The sequence below is a fragment of the Vanessa atalanta genome, chromosome 3 (assembly GCF_905147765.1).
Source record: "Vanessa atalanta chromosome 3, ilVanAtal1.2, whole genome shotgun sequence".
Classification (NCBI taxonomy): domain Eukaryota; kingdom Metazoa; phylum Arthropoda; class Insecta; order Lepidoptera; family Nymphalidae; genus Vanessa; species Vanessa atalanta.
In genome coordinates this window covers 2676851-2702420 of record NC_061873.1, presented here as the reverse complement: position 1 = coordinate 2702420, position 25570 = coordinate 2676851, and the positions used below count along the sequence as shown (strand labels likewise).

General features: G+C 32.4%; 1 protein-coding gene and 1 non-coding gene across 2 annotated transcripts in view; both read right to left on the bottom strand.

The window, feature by feature from the left end:
• Positions 1-23869, bottom strand: part of LOC125076861 (calcium/calmodulin-dependent 3',5'-cyclic nucleotide phosphodiesterase 1) — a 451483-nt gene extending 427614 nt beyond the window's left edge. The window contains exon 1 of the mRNA XM_047688584.1: positions 23742-23869. Within this exon, the coding sequence (XP_047544540.1) occupies positions 23742-23766 (25 nt within the window). The 5' untranslated portion in view covers positions 23767-23869. The remainder of the gene's footprint in view (positions 1-23741) is intronic.
• On the bottom strand, positions 10912-10984 carry Trnar-acg. The gene has a single exon. It is a non-coding gene; the product is annotated as a tRNA-Arg (tRNA).
• Positions 23870-25570: the final 1701 nt, after the last annotated feature.

The window sequence follows — 25570 nt, the reverse complement described above, 5'->3', positions numbered from 1 at the left end:
TTTTGGTAAATATAATCGTAAATTTAATATTGAAAGCACATGGTATTTGTAATAATTTTATAAAATGTCTTAATGTAATAAGTGATAAGTTGAAATGCGTTTAAGGTACAAATCTGTTCATAAAGGCGCGCCACTCTATGTTTAATTATCGGCATGCATTAACAAATATATTCCAATTTTTATTTTTCTTACTGCCTTGATTTTTACTTTAGTCATCTCACACACACTAAGATAACTTGGTAAGTACGAGTGTCACTCGTACTAATTCACGCCGAAATCTTTGTGTGGAGGGGCGCGCTTTCGTGAGGGAATGGATCTATTTATTTTATTTAAGTACTGGTAACGAATACAATTATTTGTTAATCAATCTTATGATATGAGCTATTAAGTATTAAAGTTTATAATAGTTATAAATTTTAATATTTGACAAATCTTTTTTCTTGTAGTACAAATACTGAATACGGCGCTTTTTCAAGATTATCATGATCACTAAAAGAACATATTTATAAAGGTTTATATGATTTCAAAAAAGGAGTAGATTCACAAATCGATTGTGTTTTCTTTTTGTGTGTTTTGAATTAGGAAAATTATATTTTTATTTGAGAGGGTATACTTCCCATTAAAATCAGAAGAATTATGGTCTATATTGACATTGTTCTTTATAATTGGAATAATGTCTTATAAGGCTGTATACACGAGGTATTTTTGTGAAGAAATTATTATCTTAATTTTTTTAATTATCTTTCCTTCATTCAATTTGATGTTACCATCGCCTTGCATATAAGGCGATTTTATAGTTCCCGAATTTCCAGTAAGAACAGAGAAACCAACTAAACTTATTCATGTTAAAATAAAATGAATACCATTTTATTCCATTTATAAACAATCATAAAAATCTCCATTCAATATTCGTTTTACAGAAATATTTATAATGGTAATTTAATTTATACCACTTGTCTATATTTTTCTCACTAATTTATACACTAGTTTTTTAAAACTAAATATTTTATATTCCAAATTATTTATTATCGTGGCCATTTTGCATTTTACATTAATTCGCATATAAATCAAATGTTAAACTAGAACTGGAAGCTACTCTTATCGTACCAATTAATCTTCAATATTTCTTTTGAAATAAATTAATCCTGATAATGGAAGTATACAAAAAAAACTTTTTAGTAAGCACCTACAATTTCATTGATTAATTCATACTGAGGCCTATTACACGTTTTAGTCTGTCTGACTTTCTGTCACCCTTTATCTAAGGAACTCGTTGAGGTATAAAGTAAATTAATGCCAAATAAAAATAAAATCTCTAAGTCTAAGCAATGAAAAGATATAGAGCCCTTTATGTCGTATTTCCAATATATTCGCAAAGGGAATCAATATGAAACACATACCACCTAGAACACATTAAGCTATAATATAATCTTTATATGTAGTCCGTACGAAACCGGGTTGGGTAGCTCATATGTAATAGAAAAATTAACATCTTCTTGACCCTGAATGGAATATGACAGGAAATATGTCTAAGTATAGGTTCTATGGCGCCTTAAGAAAACTTTTGTTTTTTTTTTCAAATATGCTATCAGATGGCAAAGGGTAACCGCCGTTTTTAAATACATTTTAAATGTTCAACTTTTCTTAAATCGTCATGAGTCACCAAACGTGGTATCTGAGATGCTGTTGAGATAGCCCTTGGCCTTATTGCGTGGCTTACTCTAAGGCTGCTTTAATGCTGGAATAACAGACGAGTGTGTGAAACATATCCAGATCCTATCCAGCCCCTATGTTTCTATAACCAGTATTTTTTTAAATTGTATAAATTTGCATAAAGGCCACCACCGCTCATAGACAACGGCGCTGTAAGAAATGCGCCACCAACCTTGGTAACTAAGATGTTGTGCCCCTTGTGCCTGTAGTTACACTGATTCACTAATCCTTCAAACCGGAACACAACTATACTGAGTACCGTTGTTTGGCGGTGGAATATCTGATGAATGGGTGGTACCTACCCAGGCGGGCTTGCACAAAGCCCTACCACCAGTATGCTGACATTACGATTATCCTACCCTAAAATATGTCTAAATTTAAGACTTAAGTAAGAATATACAAATCAAAATTGAAAAACAGCTAGCGTTTAAATCATGACTGCATTTAATGGTGACTAAAATGTCTAGCCCTCTTCTCACCAGTGGAGACAATAAAACGTTGTTAATTGTTATATAAAAGTTTTTGCACAGTTGTTAAAAGATCTTAGTGTTAACTAACTGCAAACGGAACACAGTCATTACTTAGAAATATTTGCACCCTTTGTTCTCTTAAACAATTTCCACGGGCGCTTCGGCCTTTACATCGTGTCCCTGATATGAGACGGGGTCAAAGCGTCAACGCGTGTAGTGTTCCATGTTAGGGCCAGTCACTTTCTTAGGAAAAATATATATAATTATATTTTGTTTTTATAATTTTAGCGGGCAAATGTGCAGATGGGCAACCTAATAGTAAGTGGTCACCACTGCTATTTACTTGCGCGGTAAGAAGTATTAAAAATTCTTTACCACGCCAATGCGTTGCGCCAAACCTACCTTAGGAAAGAAGGTGTGGTGTCCCTCGTACATTTAATTACACTGTCTCCTTCACACTGGACTACAATAATAATAAATATTGTTTTTTTGTTATGGAATATCTCACTACTTGGTATATAACCAGATGAGCTCGCGCAAAGACATACCACCGTGTAATTGGTTTTTTATTCAGCGTTTTTTAAATACCAATGGTCTATAAAATGTGTCTTGAATCAACTAGGTTTTATAGATACCGTTTAAATCAATACAACCTCGCTTTGTGAGCGGTCCCCAGATGAAACTTGCAGATTGTTTGCGCTGTTTTCAAAGCTGAATACTAAGATAAGACGCTATTGCTGCGTTCTGGTTTTGCACGAAGTTATGTGGAATTTTAACGTGACATTAACTTCAGCCTCAAAGTATGTACGGAAGAGTAAATGTGGCAAACTTCTGATAACAATATTATTTATTCCTGTTATATATAACTAACTTACTGATACAGCGTGTTTTTTTAAGTAGAAATTCAACTGATTATTCTTTGTGCATATAATTTATACTTCATATTTTATAATAAAAACGGCACTCATGTAATTTTTAAGTTCATGTATTAAACATTTTAGGAAAATTGTCCACTCCATTGTATATTTTGTTCTTCAGAGTTTAACGTTCGATGTTTCTACGTAACAGAAACGCCAAAAGCAGAACAAATGGTGGAACAAGGAATTCCATTTACCCAGTTATGTATATATGTTTCAAAGGTTCTAAAAAAATTTGGAAAATTTTAGATTGTTTGAAAAAGGTTATTTAACAACTACTGGATACAAATCTCTTAAGATCAGAATTTAAGGCTGTATAGTAAAAGCACCCTATGGGCCTGATTGTTATAGATTATTTTAACAAACTCTATAAATTAATTTTGTAATTGATAGCTTAATTTCATTTAAGATTTGCATAGAGGAGTTTTAAAATCTATTATTGTATGCATTCTCCTTCGTATTGTTATTTTTCTAAGTCTATTTTATTGAGTCTAAAGTATTTTGATTTTACAGATATTTGAAAAAACTTAAAATATTTTTATATTAAAAAACTGAAACCATCATATGGCGAAACGTTTAAATAATTTATAAGTAAATAAAACCAACAAATTAATATGGAGTAGAATTTAAAAAAAAAAAGCAAGAAATTCCTCGTCAAACTCTCGAGACCTTTTGGTCACAGTCTTCTATTTCAGTATTTAAAATAGATGATAAGTAGTTACCACTGCCCATAAAAAAAATCTGAGTAGTGAATCCAGTATTCAAACCTGAGTCTACGAATAAGATCCAGGAGTCCTATCAACTAAGTCATCACGGACCATTCAAGAAAATTGAACCCAAATATCGAGACAAGAGAGTTCGTGGTTGGAGGCACAATAAAGAGACTTCAGCAAGGCCAGTTATGTTAAGTATATTATGTCAAACACAATACGAAGTCCGGAAATTTAGATGCAGAGAGAAAATAAATTGGGAAATGTCAGTTATACCTCCTTCTATGTAATATATCGCTTCTATTTACCTCATAATATTGCTTTACAGAACAATTTAATGTACCACGCACACACTTAACAAATTCATATAGTTTATTCAGCCTTTAAAAATTGTTTTAATTGATCAAATCGTTCGAAATTAAGCGAATAATGTCATTTTCGATATTTATGAAAATCAAGTCCTCGAGATGAATAAGAAATCTATTAAACAATAACGTAGTTAATAAAAAAACAATGAAATCTTCTGGTCTCAAGTGTACGAGTACAAGAGTTTCTAATAATATATTTCTAATAAAAGTTATTGATTGATAATTCCAATGAATTGTAACTAAATCTTTATAATCTTTAATATAATAAATTAATAACAAATTTAAAAAATATTACGAAATTACGAACATTAATTTGAATTTAACCAGTTGCTTAAAAATACTAGTAATTACAACTATAACTATTTTTTACATCGCAGTACTAGTAAAAAGACTGACATCGATTTCAGGAGAGAAATTACGTGAAAATCTTGTGAATTGATGACCGCTACTACATTTAACCCATATAGTTTATATTTAAGATATATGGTAGGTCGTCCTGTAGTTGGCTCGACTGACTTTGATCGAACGGTCCATTGTATTATCTGTGGTCAGTCTGATACTCACACTGTACTTTGTTTTTCGTATCAAATATCAAGAATAATGACCCGTTTATGCCACGTTCTATTTAAAGTGCAAATTAAAGTCTCCGGTCTTTGTCTTTAAGTAAGTAAAGTCGTCGACTGGACTGAACTGGACCTCTTCTCCCTTTTGAGGAGAAAGTTTGGAGCTACGGGTTGTTGGATACACATTTGACAGAATTTCGTTGAAATTAGGCACATGCAGGTTTCCTCATGATGTTTTCCTCCACATCCTCCTATTTTCGTTCCGTTTTTAACAAAATACAGAGTTATTCTCGTGGAAGGAATACATGTATTATATATGCATAGTAGGGTTGCTAGTATAATATACATAACTTTACTTATATGTTAGATGTTACCCGCATTGTTAGATGAGAATTGAAATGAATTCAATCATATATATCGTTATTTTATGTAAAATTTAATCATAAATAAATTCCAAATTACATAAGTACGCTTTCTACTATAAAATTTATAATATTAACAAAATAATGTAAGTTATGTTAGAGTTAAGTAATAATAATCTTACTGAGAAATAACATTTATTATTAATGTTCAGCATACATATCCTAGATGTACTTAAATTGACAAACGTCTCAGGGTTGACGTTGTTGTTCTCGAATCATCAGTCATATTGAGTTATAGAGGTGTAATGAGCCGTAGCGTGAGGTGGGGGCCATATATATCCTGTTTCAAAAAGTCCTGGTGAGTTATGATACTGGAATAACCTCGCTTTGCTATACACACTAGTAACGAATGCGATACTTTAGCTTTTTTCGCCACGAAAAAGAGATTGTCCAAATGACCAGCAAAAAAATTCGTTCTGTAAACGTCCCACTACTGCACTAAGACCTCATCTCCCTTTTTGGAGATAATGTTTTCTGATTCCACGACGTTGCTCCAATGTCAGCTAGTGGAGTCGAGCAAAGCAAATAACTAAAAGGTCTTTTTAGGCGATTGCGTTATATTGGAACGACCCCCAAATACTCTTCATCCGTGCCGAAAACGGCCATCGCAAGATCTTAGTGAATACATAAGGATTTCCCTTCGTAATAAACGATGTATTCTTGTATTTACATTACTTGTCTTTGCGTTTTGGTATTCGTATAACGTAACATAATTTCACAATAATAACGAGCTGTGCCCTGCGGCTAGTTCGTTAAATTTAGATACATGCCTCAATCATGGGTTCACTGTATTAGTTAATTATAAGTGGTATTGCTCGGAAGGTCATTCTTAGTATCGTCGCGTAATTTTATATTTCAGACTCTATAATATAAAGAATGTTATAGTCCTAGTATTCCTTAATAAACGAATCATCATACCATACAAAAAAATATATTAAAAACTTTACGCTCGACCAAACTATCCCGAGCTTTGAAACTCTCCTGAACAGAAACGCTTACTTAACTTTTCACTGAAATTGAAATTTTACGTCCACTGTTGAAATTGAATGCTAACCTTTGAATTCGACTGTCGTGACATACACATGATAGAAGAACATATTTGTGAGTGAGAAATGTTTCTAGCAAACGTCGATTCAAATTTTACTTACATTCTCATAAAATATCTCTATTATATTCTCATTCAATTTAGATGTAGTAAATAAATATAGGTAAGATGGGCAATTTATTGTAAGTGGCCATAGAGATTGGCGATGTAAGAAATGTTAAGACACTGACCCTTTCATTCTTCAAACCGAAACACAAAACTACTAAATACTGCTGATAGCGGCGATAGAATAGCTTATGTGTGGGTAGCACCTATCCGTAAGTCCTATACATAAATATTAGTGGTAGTAGTAGTGGTAATGTTAGTAGTAATAGTAATGGTGGTGGTAGTGATAGTGGTAGTGGTAGTGGTAGTAGTAGTAGTGGTGGTGGTGGTAGTAGTAGTAGTAGTAGTAGTAGTATTAGTAGTAGTGGTAGTAGTAGTAGTAGTGGTAGTAGAAGTAGTATTTAAGCCTCCGAGTAAAATGTCGTTAACATTAAAATGTATTTAGTAGATTCTAGTAAAAAAGTTGTAAAAGTGAAGGGATATCTCTTGTTAATCTCCAACACGTGCGAAAAAATCGCTTAAGCCAAAACGTGCTATCAATCAATGTGTAAGCAGATTGGCGCTGAAGGGAAAAGCATTTTTAATATCGACTGCCTTATTGATAAGTCTTATACACACACCAGTCTGTATAAGACTTATTTATATATTATTTATTTAGCATATATTGCGTTTTATATAATTTAACTATTTTCATTAATTTGAAACGGTAATATTTTAAATGCTAAAAAAATATTACCGTTAACATCATAAAAATCAATGATGCCGTAGTACGCTCAAAATTACTGAACGAAATACCTTTTATTAAATATTCGGTTTTAAAATAACAGCCACGCAACGGCCAACGTCTAAAATTAAGTTAATGAAAAAAAGTGAGAATAGAAATAAAATTGTAATTAAAATCTATGTATATATGTTTAGTTACTTTTATATTAACAAATAAGTTTTTTTTTTTTTTTTTATGTCATAAGGTGGCAAACGAGCAGGAGGCTCACCTGATGGAAAGTGACTACCACCGCCCATGGACATCTGCAACACCGGGCTTGCAGGTGCGTTGCCGGCCTTTCAGGAAAGAGTATGCTCTTTTCTTGAAGGTTCCCAAGTCGTATCGGTTCGGAAAAACCGCCGGCGAAAGCTGGTTCCACAGAGTGGTTGTGCGAGGCAGAAAATGTCTTAAAAATCGCGCTGTTGTGGATTTTCGGACATCTAGGTGGTGCGGGTGATATTTGGAATTTTGACGAGATGTCCGAAGGTGAAATTCAGCAGCCGGGATTAATTCGAACAATTCCTCGGAACATTCCCCGTGATAAATTCTGTAGAAGATGCAGAGCGATCCAACATCTCTACGCAAAGCCAAAGGATCAAGCAGATCGGAAAGGGCTTGATCGTCGATAATTCGAGCCGCTCTACGTTGGATACGGTCAAATGGAAGGAGCTGGTACTGGGGAGCACCCGCCCAGAGGTGAGAGCAGTATTCCATGTGAGGCCGAATTTGCGCCTTGTATAGTCTTAGACGATGGGCCGACGTGAAATACTGTCTTGCCTTGCTGAGCACACCAAGCTTTTTTGATGCCAATTTGGCTTTGCCTTCCAATTGACCGCGGAACTGAACGAGACTCGAAACATCAACGCCAAGTATTCCGATACTAGCTGTAGCGGCTAACGGAATGTTCTCGAATCGTGGAGATACGACAAATGGTGTTTTTTTAGCAGTTAACGCGCAAACTTGCGTCTTTTTGGGGTTGAAGTGAACTAGGTTTAGCCGACCCCAGTTCGAGACTTTGTTTAACGAAGACTCGATTTCAGATACAAGTTTGTTCCGGTTTTCTTCGACGTTTTCCCGAGAAATATTAGCACGGCCGGTGTATGAGGTGTCTACGGTGCTGTCGTCTGCATAGCAATGAATGTTACTGATTTGCAACAAGTCATTGATATGCAGAAGAAACAGAGTGGGTGATAGAACGCAGCCTTGTGGAACTCCAGCATTGACGAATTTTAAGTCAGAGCATGCACCGTCGACAACGACCTTGATGCTCCGATCTGCCAAAAAACTGGTAATCCAATTGCATAATTTCCCGGGAAGCCCATAACGTACTCATAACCATTATATTGGTACGTTATAAATTTCGGCTTGCCTCTCATTTACTATGTCTGGAGAAAATCGTCACATAAGAAATTTCGTAGAAAACCAAAAATCTTGTTAAATAAATAAAAAAATAAGTACAAAATAATATATTAATCAAAGTAAATTCATTATTCAATAAATAAGAACTTAGATTGATTTTACATAAAACGTGTTTTTATTATATACTATTGAAAAGTACATAGTAAATAAATTGAATTACAAAACAAATTCCTGTCTATTTTCCTCAGCTTCGGTCCTCAGAATGTTGTCACAGTTATTATATTTAACATTGTTTCCGTTTTCAGAGTATGTAGAAAATAGAATTTCCGGTAGCGATATTTGAAAAAAAAAATACAACTTCCAATAATGCCTTAAATGCTTAAAAATATGCGAATAAATTCAAATCCGTCACTACTTAATATTTTTTACTTAAGCTAATTAAACTAAAATTTATTATATATATTATTCACTAAAACTATCATTTTGCAATGTCGATAATTTGTAAAATTATAAATAAGTCCAGTTTTAGTCGACATGAGTGACAATGACAAAAAATGGAAATTCGAAAATCAGGTGGTAAAATCGCAGGTGTAAGTTTTTTTATTTTATGGAAACAAACTATGAGATGACACTTATGGCATAAAAAATACAATATTACATACATCAGCTAAGTTTCCACTGATACTAAAGACATACATAAAATCAAATAGGTACCAATTATTCAAATATTATCATACAAATGTTATTATTTGAAGGATATATTAAATGTTAAAACTACATGTTTTAAATTAAATCTGAGATAAGAAGGAAACTTCCAATAGAAACTTTATAAATATACACGGGTCTTGTGTATATCTCAGGGGTTAATTACCCCGCATCAATTAGACCACATGTCAGTACACAAAGACGCATATCGTATTACACCCGACTCTCGCAAAATCAAGGGGGACAATGTATTTCCTATGTCATACGTATATTAATATACTACCAATCGTAATACCAATTATAAAACAAAATCACCCCGACTGTGTGTCTGCAGCTTTGATTTTTACACGCTTTTGGCATTGAACTGAGTGATTAATGAGGAAGTTATGTCTAAATTGGCCGATGGTTGTAAATTTAGAAAAAAAAACATCCCGACTTGGAATTTTACTGAACTTCGTAAACTAGCGGTATTATATAACGTTTCAATCATATGGTTTATCTTATTAATTATTATTTATTATATAATAGTTTAAAAAATAGTATTGTATTTCTTATTTTTAATTATTATGCTTATGTTTAATTCATATTTTCAATAATTACATCGTGTAATATGATAATGTATTGTGAGACTACCTATAGGTAGAACTTTTGCCTTAATAATTTTCAAATGTAATTTTTTATTTTGTATGTGATATTGTATCTTTTTTTTTTATTTATTTGTATCTACTGTAGGTTGTCCTAATGAAAATAAAATAAAATTAAATTAAATGTAGATCCGTGAAAAGCCCGGACAGGGTGCTGATATAATCTAAACTCCTTAGCTAATTTCAAATATATTTTTTTTGGAATTCATTCATTTAGTATCTAAGTATTGTATGTATATACCCTTTTGAAAACCACTAGATTTCTTATTTAAAATAGTAGAAACATTGTCAAAACTATCAGTTTGTGACACAATAACATACATTACATTAACAGCCTGTAAATTGCCCACTGCTGGGCTAAGGCCTCCTCTCCGTTTGAGGAGAAGGTTTTGGAGCATATTCCACCATGCTGCTCCAATGTGGGTTGGTGGAATACACATGTGGCAGAATTTCGTTGAAATTAGACACATGTAGGTTTCCTCACGAAGTTTTCGTTCACCGCCGATCACGAGATGAATTATAAACACAAATTAAGCACATGAAAATTCACAAGCACATATAAACGCAAATTAAGCACATGGCGTAATTGGTGCGTGCCTGGGTTTGAACCCGAAATCATCGGTTAAGATGCATGCGTTCTAACCACTGGACCATCTCGGCTCACCTAGATAACACTGTTGTATAATTATGATTATATTATTATTGCTATCATATAAAACAAAAAATTACAAGTACATCCGTTCATCTATTTTCATTCGGGAAGTCGTAGATTTTTTTTGGTGATGAATTGGATTGAAAATCTTGACACGCCTTAACGATGTTCTTTTCTTGATTGTCATTATTCTAACGTGATTCTATGAGCGTGATTCGCGCTTTCCTTATGGTAACGACGTATATTACGTCTAAGAGAATGGATATCATTCCGATCCCATAAACAACTCCATTTCAAACTGATTCGTGTCACTACCATTACACTGTGAACTTATTAAAAAATCTAAAAACTTAACAAAATAAAATAAAATATTACAACTTAGTTTTCCAGGTGGAGTCTTTAGCTTATGTAACTTACTTGGGAATCAGAATGCGAGGACATTATTTATAAATCCGCCTGTAAAAAATATTATCCGCGACCCTGCCAGGATTCGAACCTGGAATCTTCTGATCCGTAGTCAGACGCGTTATCCATTGCGCCACAGGGCCTGTGGGTGTCAGATCGTAATTTTGAATTGTTTAATATGATTGGCACTTTTTTACTTCTATGTTCTCTGGCATATTTATCGATTTACATGATAATTTAGGAGGGAAAACGAGCGAATTGAGCAGCTATGATCACCTCCACTTGTAGACGTTGTCACTGTTCTGCGGTTACATAAATATTAAGTGGATCCTGCGCACCGAGATAACAGTGCTCGAGGTAAATCGGGTCATTTGGATCAGGGTTTCTTAAAGTTTGGACCCCGGACACCCGGTCCATTTCACGTGTGTTTGTTACCACAGTACCTCAGTCCCTTAATAAATCCATGCATCGTTCGCACGTATATTTTAATAGCATTTGCTACTACGTATATTAGTAATGAGAAGGTTGATCCTAGTGTCGATAAAAAAATAAATAGCAACCGATTAAACGTCACAGACGCCATACCTATGCCTTGCTTTGTCAAAGAGAATTCCACAGCTTAACATGCTCGTTGTAATCAAACAGCATCCTTCTCATTAAATTATGTATTCTGATACTTGTAAAAAATGCATAATGTATTATCGAAGTAAGTGTCGTTGATTTGGCTTAACATAATATATTTTTCTATTTTATTAAAAAAAAAAATAGAACAATATACATATGTTAAAAATAGAAAAACAGTTGTTTAATTAAATAATGTAAAGCTTCAAAACAGTTTCATTACTGCTGAATACTATACCTACTTTTATTTGTTTAACAAGTTTGGAGAAACTTTAGAAAATCTGGAATTAAAAAGTGCTGAAACATTTAAAACTAACCTTTGACTTCACAGTTCCTAACGAAAGCTTTTGTTTGCATGGACGGTGAAAATTTTCAGAAAAATATCGTTGCTTAAATAACAGATTTTCGGCAACAATCCTACGGTGTCATACTCGTATAAAACCATTTTTGTCTGAATTATGTTTATTAAAATTTTATTTAACAATGAGTATTTTAATTTTAAATTTGTTAACTCAATCTTTTAAATTTAATATTTTATTTATAAATTCGTCTCTTATCATATTTTGTGATTACCATCTATGATATGGAACTAATAATTGAAAAGTCGTTTTTTTTTTTGATTTTACTCATATCTGTATTCAGCGTTTATCCAAGAACAAATTGACTATATAATTATCACATGGCGTAATTGCGTTTATTCGGTTTAGTAATTATCGAAACATCATAAAGATAACACAAGATTAAATCAATTTCCAACCTTCGATTTTCGATTGGAAAATGCTAATTAGATCACAAATCTATTGCTTACAACCCCTATCCGTTTTACATTTAAAATACAAAGAAATAACTTCAATGACGTATTTACAAAATTTATAACTAGAATTACACTAAAATATTTGAATATTAGTTATTAACTGTTATTATTTATGTAAAGGCATAAATACAATATTATTTGTATTAATAACTGGCGCCTACATTTTATTTATTAGCAAAGTACACAAACGTTTTATTGCTTGTGTTAATAGCTAGGCGATTAATTGAAAATTATATAGCATCATATTAATGTGATAGTCTGCGTACGTTATAGACTGAGTATATAGGAAAGCAATTAATAAACGATTAATTAACTTAATAGCTAATGATTATTGGTATCCATTTACTTAGGAATAAATAAACCTTTATACGTGATGGAAATTAAAAGGGACTACTTAATAAAGTAATGCGATTTCATCCATGTTGATCGTACTCTTAAATATATAGTAAAATTGATTTAATTTGAATTGATTGTAAAATATAACAAGTATAATAATTATTTGTAAGCAATATAGGTGTATCTATATATATTTAACTGAGAATTATAATAAGTGAGTCGAATTATAATTATTTTCTTTTGTTTTTATTTTAAACTATGAATTTCTTTTTTATTACGGTACTTTTTGTAAGCCAACTCGTTATAGTGTTAAGCGAGGACAATAAACCCTTTAAGTGTATTTCATGTTACACTTAAAAGTTTAGTTAAATCGATTATATAAAAGATATATTTTGAATTTTCACAACCATCAACCCCTACATAGTACAACACATCAAATGAGACAATTTTTTCTAACTTGCCTCTTAAAATTAACGACGTTAACGCACTTCGACCGACAGTCTTCACATATAGACAGGTATATCTTCTTTTATTGAACAAACGGAATCTTAGGAGAGAATAAGTTTTGAAACTAATGGAACTTTAAAGATGTGAGAACTTTTGAAAATGATTGTAAAGTTCAACGCACTATAAAGTTCGGAGAATGGCATAATGGTGATTTAATTTTCTAGTTACAATATTTTAGAACTACCTTAGATACTCGATTTAGTCATGATAGCGGGATCTAGTTCATTTTTTGGGTTCCATGCCTCAAAAGGAAAAAATGGAACCCTTATAGAATCCCTTTGTTGACCATCCATCTGTCTGTCAAGACACTATCTTGGGATCGCGTGGAGGTATCATTTAAACTAAAACGATCTACTCAGGTCTACAGTCTCTTGAAGCTGTGAAAAAACAAACTCCTAAGTAAACGTAAAAAAAGATACTGTCTTTTATGCCGCAAAAAACGTATATCTCAACGCTCTCGAGAGAATAGGGTATTTTCTGTTGACCTAGAACTACAAAATTAGGCAAGTAATACCGTCTTATACTACAAGTATAGGGATAAATCTGAAAATCATTAGAAAACAGAGTATTTATGCCCGGAACGGCGGACCAATATTTAACCATGACTTCATTGGTACAAGCTTAAACAGAATTTTAATTATTTCTAAGGAGTATAATTTTAGATTTGTGTCAAAGAATTAAAAAAAACCTCTTAAGTAAAGTTTAAGTAAATAAAAAACTATTTCACATTTTTTATAATATGCATCTACAAATTTGTACGGACCCCTCGGTGAGCGAGTCCGACTCGCACTTGTTTTGTTCAATAGCGAATCAAAGGGGAAACTAAAATTCTTGCTGCCATTCACATAATTTGTGGAGTAGCTATTTTTAATTTAATTTACTTATTTAAACATTTCCTAATAAATAAAATAAAAATTATTAAAACAAAACTACAAAAATTATGATCATTTTTCGTATGAAGTCGTAGTCCATGATTTTATGATACGATTTGATATACCCTTAACTATGTCAAATAAAGGTCGGGTTGAATTTATTAATACTGATATTGCTTGTAAGTTGTCCGGAAAAAAAGGATTCCATTCCAACCTTTAACGGGAAACCCACTTTGAGAACGATATACGATTACAACGTGCCTATGTTCTTAGATTGTCTAAGTTACCAGATATTGTAGACCGTGAATACGTAGATACGAAGGTAGGTCGAGAAATTCTTGGAATATAGATATTAAAAAAATATTTTATCGATTCGCTTTATATATTTATTCAATACATTCAATAATGTTCGTATTTCTTTCGCATTTTTTTTTATATAATAGTTAGGCGGACTGGCAAATGGCCTACGGATGTTAAATAGTCACCACCGCCCATAGACATTGGCGCTGTTAGAATTATTAACCATCCCTTATTACGTCAATCCGCCACCAACCTCGGGAACTAAGACGTTATGTCCCTTGTGCCTGTAGTAACACTGGCTCACTCATTCTTCAAGCCGAAACAATACAAGTATTGCTGCTTGGCGGCAGAATGTCTTATTAGTGGGTGGTACCTACCCTGACGGGTTTGCACAAAGCCTTACCGCCAAGAAAACAATTAATAATAAAAATGTAATACGTTTGTTTTAACTGTTATAGCTATTTAAAGTTAAAACGCACGTTAAATATAAACATCGGTTATATTTCAAATAAAATTAATCCGTTTTATATCCTTAACATAAAGCAATATACTTTACCGTTTCGCTTAAACATGTACTTGTTACGCGGAAACTATTTTAATGGCGATAATAAAATTCTCTATATACCCGTTAAACGGCTACGTATGCAAAACTTTATAGAGATTGCAAACCCAGTCTCGGGGAAGACTTTATTAAATGCATTACAAATATGTTAAAAATCACAATAAAATTGAATAATATAAATTAATAAAGAAAAGAAGAATATCAACTGCAAATTCTAGCAAATTTCAGTTGATATTATTATAGTGCATACATGTTGAGCTCAAGTTTATTCACTCCCACTGTTTGTTTGATGACTTTCCGAGTCACGGGACTTAATAATGCCAGTGTACTAACACTCGGATGTTACTGAGAAACATAGTACGTAACATCTTCAACCGGACAACGGTTTTGCACCTGTACCCAAATTGGCACCCGTATAAGGTGGCCACTAGAGTTAAAGTGAATATTTTTTACAATTTATATTAGAATAGCAAATTATTTCCTTCTGTGTGTTTAATTACAGCAGTTAAATTAACAGATCAGCTATCTACGCAAAAAATCTAATTACTTATTATGCAAAAAAACAGGTCAACTAACTTTATTATGCCAATCTCATAGGACGATAAACCCACGACGAGACGAGTTAGGTGGTAGGGCTTCGTTCAAGCCCCTCTTGGTAGTTATCGCCCACTTATCAGATATTCAATACGTAGTGTTGTTATGTTCCGGTTTAAAGGATAAGTAGGCCAGCGCAACTACAGACGGAAGGGACATAACATCTTAGCTCCCAAGGTTGGTGGCGCATTGGCCATAAAATTAATGGTTAATCGACAATGAATATATCTTACAGAGCCAATGTTTATGGACGCTGTCCACTTACAATCATGTGGCTCGTTGTCCAGACCGCCTACCTAAAAAAAACCTCTGGATCAACCACTATCCGTGTTTTCCAAATACGGATTTGTAAAAGCTTAGTAACTCAGTGTATTTGTCGTCTTCCATATAGAACATTTAAGATTAAAGTGAAGTTATTGCCAGTTAACGGCCCACGCCTGGGCAAAGACCTCATCCGTTTGTAGAGAAGGTTTGGACCTTACTCCACACTACGCTGATCTATTGCGGATTGGAGTAAGAGAACAAAATTGACTATTATTATTGTTGTTGAGTTTCTTGTCATTTATTTTAAGTTACATTCCATTCAGTTCTGTATATAGAATATTGTGATTCTGATTTTATTTTCGGTAAATTTAAAATTTGAATACTAAATAAAATTTATATTTTATTATGAACGTAGTAATTATACTGGAATAATTAGTAATGAATGTTATATGAGGTGTTAATTGTTAAAAACCTATGTATGTTAACATGTAACAGACTTTAATTATAGCAAAACTTTTTTATATTATATTTATTGTATTAATAATTTGCACGTTTAATATTTTGCACGTTGCGTTATTTAGATAAAAAACTTTTTTTTTTCTTTAATTCATTTACGATAACATTACTTTTACGTAATAATAAAATCATTTATCGATAACCTTTAGAGATATTCTGTACGAACTAACTCGTCTGTCACCACGAAACGCGATCGTGAAACATCACTAAATGTTATATGCGACATCGACATAAACAATTATAACATTTAAACTAAACACGCCACAAAATAGCATATACAAACTTACTTAGCAGTTATCAACATTTCATGAGTGAGGTACGAAGTTAGTTCTCAGAAAATAGAACGCTGTTCTATGCGATTTTTTAAGAAATCACTCCGTATCTCACTCGTGAAATACTGACAACTGATATACAGTGATAAGCCATTTTGATACGTGTATTCTATAAATTTTATAATTATAGTCAATTTTGTATTTCACATTCTGACATTTCAAGGTCGTGTTCCGCGGTGAACTTCGAGTTTCTTGTTACAGAATAGCCTAACAGTTGTTCGGAACTGTCAAAACACATCGATTATCCGAACACTGCAATGTCTATTATTTAATTATTTATTAAGCTTTTCCAATAAATAAAATATATTATACAAGGCAGACTTAATGCTTAAAACGTTATTTAACGAGCGGGAAATCATTTTGTATCTGTGAAATAAGAGTGCTTGCACACAAACACGATCAATCAAACATAAACACAATTACTATATTACTTATAAATATATATGTAATCTATAAAATTAAAATTTAATGTTATGTATAAATAAAATAGCCCAGTAAATAGATGAGATTATCCTAAATCTAAGGTCTCAGGTTATTTAAGGAAAGAAAAAGTCGAAATTATTGTTGGAATAAGCTTCAAAACCTTCTTGAGGACAAAATCAATATCACATTGTTATATTTGAGAGAGCCGAGATGGCCCAGTGGTTAGACCGAGTACATCTTAACCTATGATTGTGGATTCGAACCCAGGCAAGGCAACCACTGAATTTCCATGTGCTTAATTTGTGTTTATAATTCATCTCGTACCCGGCGGTGAAGGAAAACAACATGAGGAAATTGCATGTCCCTAATTTCAACGAAATTCTGCCACATGTGAATCTATTCACCAACCCGCATTGGAGCAGCGTGGTGGAATATGGTCTAACCTTATCTTCTAAGGGAGAGAAAGCCTTAACCTAGCAGATGAAAATTTACAGGCCGTTATATATTTAAGAACTTATAATATTATGAAATTTCTCATCAATATATCTTTAGCCCCTTATATCGAAAATAGATCTAGATTATTTAAAAAAATAAATATTTTTAATCTATTTTCCACAATATAAAACACCTTCATTAAAATAAATTCCACTTAAAATCGAAATTGCGATGTCTCAGTAATGCATGAATGTTGGCAAAAGTTTCTATAGATTTGACCCTTGGCAAGAAATCTTAAAACATATTTTACTTGCAGAATCTGGAAACAATTTATCAACAATGTTTTTGTTATTTTATTAACGTTATAATATAAATCTAGTTCCTTTGTGTTTGAGGATTTATGATTTAAAAAAAAAAAAAACGAAAATTTATGGGTTCAATTTCCGCAGAGATCTGTGTCTAAGCCCATTCTCATATATAAATAACTCATAAAATCCAATGTCGAATATGATCACAGTTTCATATCCTCAGTGACAATGTTTACGGACGAAATCAATAATATTCTACTATATATAGAAGACAAAAGAGAAAACGGGCGACGTGATAATTAGTGGCTATCTTTACCCCAAGACACCTGCACTTTGAGAAATAGGAACCACTTGACCATCAAGATGCCTCGATCCGCGACGAATAAATTGTTTCGTCCCTTATGCCTGTAACCACGTCGGCTTACTTATCATTTGATGGTAGAATGACTTTTGAGATTATATCACTGATTGATTATAAAAATATATATTTAACAACAAACAGTATACCAACTAATATAATTTTAAATATAAAATGTGATAATATTATTTCAGCTGTACTTTGTAACGTTATCGTTGACGTGTAAAACGTCACCGTTCAAAGGCAAGAATGACAGATGAAGCGACAACTTGTGTATGTCTTAAGCGACTGTAGTATCGCTTCATTTAATTTTTCCTTCCTATTGTATAATCACGAAGTCTTCATTTAAGATTCTTTGTGATATGTCCTTTTCACTGAAAATCATTTTCTATCTATTTTTGGTCAACAATATATATTTTCATTGAATTGGGGTATTTCCCACATGGTTAGTTCCATGCCATAGTTCCATGCCGACCGTAATAATCGAATAATTGACTCAAGCGATATAATTATATGAACAATGTATTGAATATTTTAATCAAACACATACAATATTATACATTAATAAACTTGAGCGATTACAAAATCTAGCTATTCGGTTTATTTTCGGTCTCCGAAAGTATGACCATGTTTCAGAATTTCGTTCAAAGCTCAAGTGGCTCCCTATACGCCGTCGCCGAAACTTGCATACTCTCTCTCTTCTGTACTGTGTGTTGTTTAATCCGACCGCTCCTTGTTATTTGAAGGAGAAATTCGAATTTCTTGGAGATCAGTATAGTATACGATCATCACGAAGCCTCATCCTAAAACTGCCCGCCTATAGCAGTAAATATTATAAGCAGTCCTTCACAGTGCAGGCAATAACACTTTGGAACAACTTACCGCTAAGCATAAGACAATCTAAATCACTACAAATATTTAAAAATTCTCTGAAGAAATTCTATTTGGACACTAATAATGATGACATTTGAGATACAGTTATTTAATATCCTATTATACTTTCTATTATATTTATTAATAATATTATATATATATTTTTTTTTATTACATATACTATATAGATATATGTATGTATATATGATTTATTTATAAATATCTATAATCTGTTTTATATTTTATTTATTAGTATTGTTTGTATTTATGTACTGCTATATTTATTGAGTTGTATTTGTTATTATTCCATTATGTAAGTTTTTACTGCACCACCATATTGCCGTCTTCCATACACATTATTCCTCTAACCCAAAGGTTGTCTGGAAGAAATGGCTTATAAGCCATAAGACCGCCTTTTGCTTGGCCAACTTCGTTTTAAAGACTATATATTTATTTTTTTTATCTTTATGTATATTTGGTGTGCAAAAAAGAGTAAAATAAATAAATAAATACAATAAGTGTATTAATAAAATCTCAAGGTCATATTTTAATTAAAAGGGGAGGTCAATTTTAGAAAAAGTACATATCATCGCTTGCTGACAAAAGCATAAAAGTTAATAAAAAATATTTCTTGTGTAATATTGTCGGTTGACTGTCCTCTTGCTTTCGACGGACAGCCCTCCAACACGATCGAATCCAACGCGATTGAACTCTTCAACGCAGCACAAAAGCCATATTCATGCTTCCTAAGAAACGGGAGCATAATCAGATTGATAATTTTTGGCAAGTCAAATTTTAATTCGCCTAGCCCAGGGCTTAAAGGACTTAAATTCAAACTACCACTGGACCAACGAGATAATTATGTTATTCAGAGATGCAAACACAAAATGATCTCAATTTATCTTTGTGTCACAGATTTATGTTACAGAACAATATCTGCTCACGTATCAGGAAAGTGACAGATAAATTAACTTAGATAAATGTAAGTCGAAAAAATCCTGTGTGGATTTGAAATCCATTAACGGAATCCATTGTTAACATCTTGAAACGAATTTGTTTCGTGATTGCGTTTGCGAAAACAAAAAACTTTCTATAATTAAATCGATTGAAAAACTTTGAATTAATTTATGTTTTTGGGCATAAAAAATAAATTGTTTCACAACGCGACCATCTGGTGATATCGGGTTAATTTAAGACAATACTTTTACAAAATACTAAATTAATAAAGTATAGATTTTTATTAATAAATACACCCAAGCGCTGTTTTTTAAAAACTCTTACATCCAACAATATAAACATTGCCATTGCGTAACTATGGCCTACTAAAAACTAATAAGTTCTATTTTCTCAGCTTCATTATAACTGATAGAATTTTTCACATGAAAACGTGCTATAGAAATAATTCAAATATCAAATTTTATTATTAATTAAAGAGATTTAATAAAAATAAATATATCGCATGTTCAAAAACCTTACAATTTACACCCATAACAGAAGACGCGTTGGAAGGACTGGTAAAGATGGCACAAGCACCTAGCAAAGACCATCCAGATCATTTGAGGAATCGAGATTCTCACGAAGACCAACAACACAAAGAAAAATGTATTCCGACCCAATAGAGGTTTCGTCATTATAATGGTCCATACAAGCTTAGTATCGTCAATTTGGAAGTCCTAAAATTATGATGCTGTCTGGCAAAAACTATATGCATAATAATAAAACAAATGAAAATCAGAGTATAAATAGAACATTAGCATGCAACATCTGCAGAGATACATAATAATAAAAAAGTACTATTATTGATCAAGTTGAAGGTCATTCGTAGATAAATTATGTAAAAAAAAATTATTAAAATCGGTGTCGATAATATTTTGGGCATTTGATTTATTCGATCTTAAGTATTTACTGTATACACAGACAGTTACTTTGCTTACGTTTTGAGTTGTCTTTAGTTAATGGTTAACTATAGAATTTTTTTTAGCATTAGCAGCCCGTAAATGTCCCACTGCTGGGATAAAGGCCTCCTCTCCCTTCGAGGAGAAGGTTTGGAGCATATTCCACCACGCTGCTCCAATGCGGGTTGGCGGAATACACATGTGGCAGAATTTCGTTGAAATTAGACACATGCAGGTTTCCTCACGATGTTTTCCTTCACCGCCGAGCACGAGATGAATTATAAACACAAATTAAGCACATGAAATTTCAGTGGTGCCTGCCTGGGTTTGAACCCGAAATCATCGGTTAAGATGCACGCGTTCTAACCACTGGGCCATCTCGGCTCTCAACTATAGAATGTGTTATTCTAAAATGTGCCTTATGATGATTTAAAAATAACGACCTTTTGCAATAAGAAGAATTTCTAAATTTAAAACATAATATCACACTTCAAATTAGTTGCATTTAAATCTTCCATCCTCTTTCATTATAAAACGTATAAATCGATATAACGATATGAATATACCGATCGAGTGTTGTATTCAACGCAATCCGATTGACCTAAAAGGATTACCTTTGTCTATAACATATCTAGATGACATTTTATATACCTACGTCTGTATTTATATATATTATAACTATTATATTGTAAAATAAAACTTATTTTTTTCTAATAATAACAGAGCAAGGAAATTTTCATTACATTAAGGTAGGCGGACTGGAAAATTGGTCGGTCACCAGTTCACCACTGCATTGGACATTGGCACTTTAAGTGATAATAAATAATTCGTTCATTTGGAATGGAATCATTCATTTGGAAGTAAGATGTTATGTCCCTTGTGCCTGTTAACAGGCTGACTCACTCTTCAAACCGGAACGCAACTACTGAGTATTGCTGTTAGGCTTTAGAATATATGATGACTAGACGATACCTACATTCATCTACATATATCTTTAACAAATTAGCAAGTGATAAAAAATAAGAAAGAACTATCTGTATACTTGCGGATTACGTATTAAATGCCTCGTTGGTCAAGTGGCTTATACCGCATTCAGAGATCCTTAATTCTAACCCCGGGAAAATGTAATTGTTGATTTTCTGTTGAGAAATTCGTAGTAGGAGTCTGGAATTTGGTAGTGGAAGTGTCGTGCCGTGCCGTCATCTCTCGTGCCGCAAAAACACACCTAATGCCATTGGTTCTGTTGCTGTCAGTTTTATGTGAGTTTGAGCAGATGGCTATTCTCGCTTTTAAATCGCTGCCTTGGACAAATTTTTCAAATTGGCCAAAAGTCGATCAACTCAATGATTATTATTATAGACAATCTCAATATATGACTGTATATTCACGTGCATCTTGTCAACTAAAGTAAAATTTGTCATTTTTATTGTCATTGCTCCGCTTTTAGTGGTCGTAGTGAGTTATATAGACAATAACCTTCCTCAATTTCTAGACAATCTATCAATAAATATTAATTCGAACAGCGCTATTGATAAGATTCATGAGTTAAACCATATGATTATTTCGACTATATAATATGGTGATGTCCTCCTGTCTATACTTTAATAAGACTAGCCAACAACTGCACAGAACACATACGCACTGATATTGCCCAATGATTTTGTATGATTTTTTCGGTCTGACCCCGAGTTTATATACATGGGTTCTAAGTCCTTATTTATACGCTAGGCCAATGAGGTCTACATTTCCTGGCAATTATGGATTGATCAATGTAATAGACTAGAATTAAACTACTGATATTACGATTTTCCCGTGTTGTACTACGATCCGAGTCCCGCAGAACGATCAACCCAAGTGACCCAAGTAGCAAGTAGTGGTTGACCATTAGTCTTTCATATACTTTACAGCCAATTAATATTAATATTGGATCGAAAACTTAAAAAAAAAGACATATTTCTATACTTATAATCCCTGTCTTACATGTTCTGTAAAGATATAATATGTTATCAATAATACACACATTAATTTAAATATGAAAAAAATAAGAAATATGTAAAGTCTGTTTTATTTATATTAGTAAGTATGGACATGACTTTATGTAAAACAAATGTACTGTCCACATATATCATGTCATCTTTGGTCGGAGATAACTCAATTTTATTTTTTAGGAATTTTTACTTATACCCTTTTTGTGTATATAATTTAATAAACTTCATTCCTCTATTTGTACAATAAATACAAAATAAAATATCACCACAATTTTATATCTTTACGTACTTTAAAGTCGTATTATATCAGAAATATTTGCTATCATATTGTGTTCTACGTGAAGGGTCCGACGTTAAAGGTTTTAAAATCGCAACAACACTTGTGACCTTTAACGTTTAAACAAGCCGAAGTAAGTACCGAATTTCCTTTATTTTGAAGGTAGAATATACGTGAGTTTGCCTATTGAAATCTGACTTGTAGTTTATAATGTACTGCAGAAATAAACTTCTGTTATGGAAATAATCATTATATACAAAATGTTCAGTGTTCTGTAGGAAAACGAACTTAAATAACAAATGATGTTATTTTGTTATTCAGATAAAAAACATTATATCTCCAACAAAAATAAAATTTCTACTTGATTATCGTTGAACTAATTAAATAGTTTTACGATTTACTAATTTTAGATAAATGATTTGACGCCTTCGGAAATTTAATTGCAATAGTTACGGCGAACAATTAAAGTCTGTCGTATCGTTTTAAATCTTAAAGGTGCTAAACATTTTAATAAACTTTTTCATAATAAAATACAAAAGTTAAGTTGTTAATAAATAATTGATCATAAGAAAGTTTTAAATGTGTTTACGTATAACTGTATAAATCCTGTATAATATATAATTACCTGGCATTGATATCTGCCGCCTCATTTTGACGAACTGGACTGAATCAGGATTCAAGATGCGCACATCAACTGACAGGAACACCTGAAGAATCACAGCAAACACCAAAACTTAACACTACAATAACTTAGGACAAGAAAAATTTGAAATAATTAAAAATAACGATAAAGCAAAAAGGTATATTTATTTACGACAATAAAATAATATGGCAACTATTTAGTTGATTTTTTTAATCACTGCTTCAGAAACTTCTCTATATAAAATTTTAAATTTAAATGCATCCGCGCGTAAATTTGTGCACGTGTAAAACCTCTCCGGCTATATGTCGGAACGGACCGTGTCGGAGGCGTTCGTCTGAGCTTCTGGGGAGGGAAAACCTTCCCTAGGGCGGCTACGGCGCTGGGCGGCGGCGCGACGGCCGCCCTAGGCGCGCCCGATACCAGGCGATCATGTCACACCAGGAGTTTCACGAGCACGTGTAAACACACGCAAAGCGCATGCTCCGAATGAGGAAAGCTGGGGGAAAGCGGTGCGAACGAGATGGATATATGTTATAAATAGGGGTGTGAACGCAACAACGAAAATCTAATTCGGGAACCGCCAAGCAGTCTGAAAAGTTAACACTGATTTAGCTTCTGGTTTCGGCGGCACACTACGATAATCTCGTTCTTAGAACTTAGTTACCCAACTTATAACGCTCACATGGACTTCAGCTTGATAAACTTTAATTCTGTAACAAAAATTTAACACTGCTTACTCGCCCTACTAAAATAGAATAAGCGCTGGTTTTTATAAAGATACTCAAAATTGTAATGAAGAAAAATAAATATTAAATGCATATATTATTGTAGTATAATTTAACAATTATCTGTATAAACTATTCCATGTAATTTGCTTAATAAATCAAGATTAATACAGTAACTATTTTAAATTCATAATTGAATATATTTAAGCACGTAATGTTATCAATTCTTATGTTAATAAATATATTACAGTTCATAGTATATATCTTAATACAACGAAACGTTTTTTTTTAACACCATCACATGAAACTTTATTACAATAAATTATTTTGTTGTTTGTTGTACGACAATATATTGAATATGTTGGTTTTTTATTTCAATAATTTTAACGTTTATTTAATGTTCATCGCAAAAATTTATAGGAGATTCCTATCTCCACCCAATAACCGATCTTATAAGAGCCACGTGTACATCTACAGGTGTGTAATGTACAATCATCCAACATATTCGAAATGTACTCCAACTTCTAATACTTCCTGTTGTCCTGGTATTTCTAACCTTATTACTAAATTCCAAATATTTCCGTATAGCCGAACGCCTTGAAAATTCTAAATAATTTTCGGAATATCTTTTTTATTAATTTCTCAACAAACAATATTGGTAACAAAATAATACCACTCATTAATTCAGAGGTAAATCAAAAATCTGGTACCAATGCTTATTATGAAATGCTTGAACATGATTTTATTTCTATTTAATTATTATTTGCATAATTATGCATTAGAAATATTCTAATAGTTGTAATATATTTTTGCGGAGATTACAAGATTAGACTATAAGAAATTCATCATTTTCAAATTATGATTTTAACATGGTTTATTAGGAATTTTAAAATAATAAAAAGTTAAATAAGATACTTAAGGGAATGAAAAATATAAGAAAACAATTAAATAATTTCGATTAATAAAAACTTATAAATATTAGCCTTCTATAATCATGTACAATATACGTTTCTTAATAACGATCTTATTAATGATAGAGAAATTATTAAATATTTTGTTTTATTTCTAAGCAACGCGTATTGACTT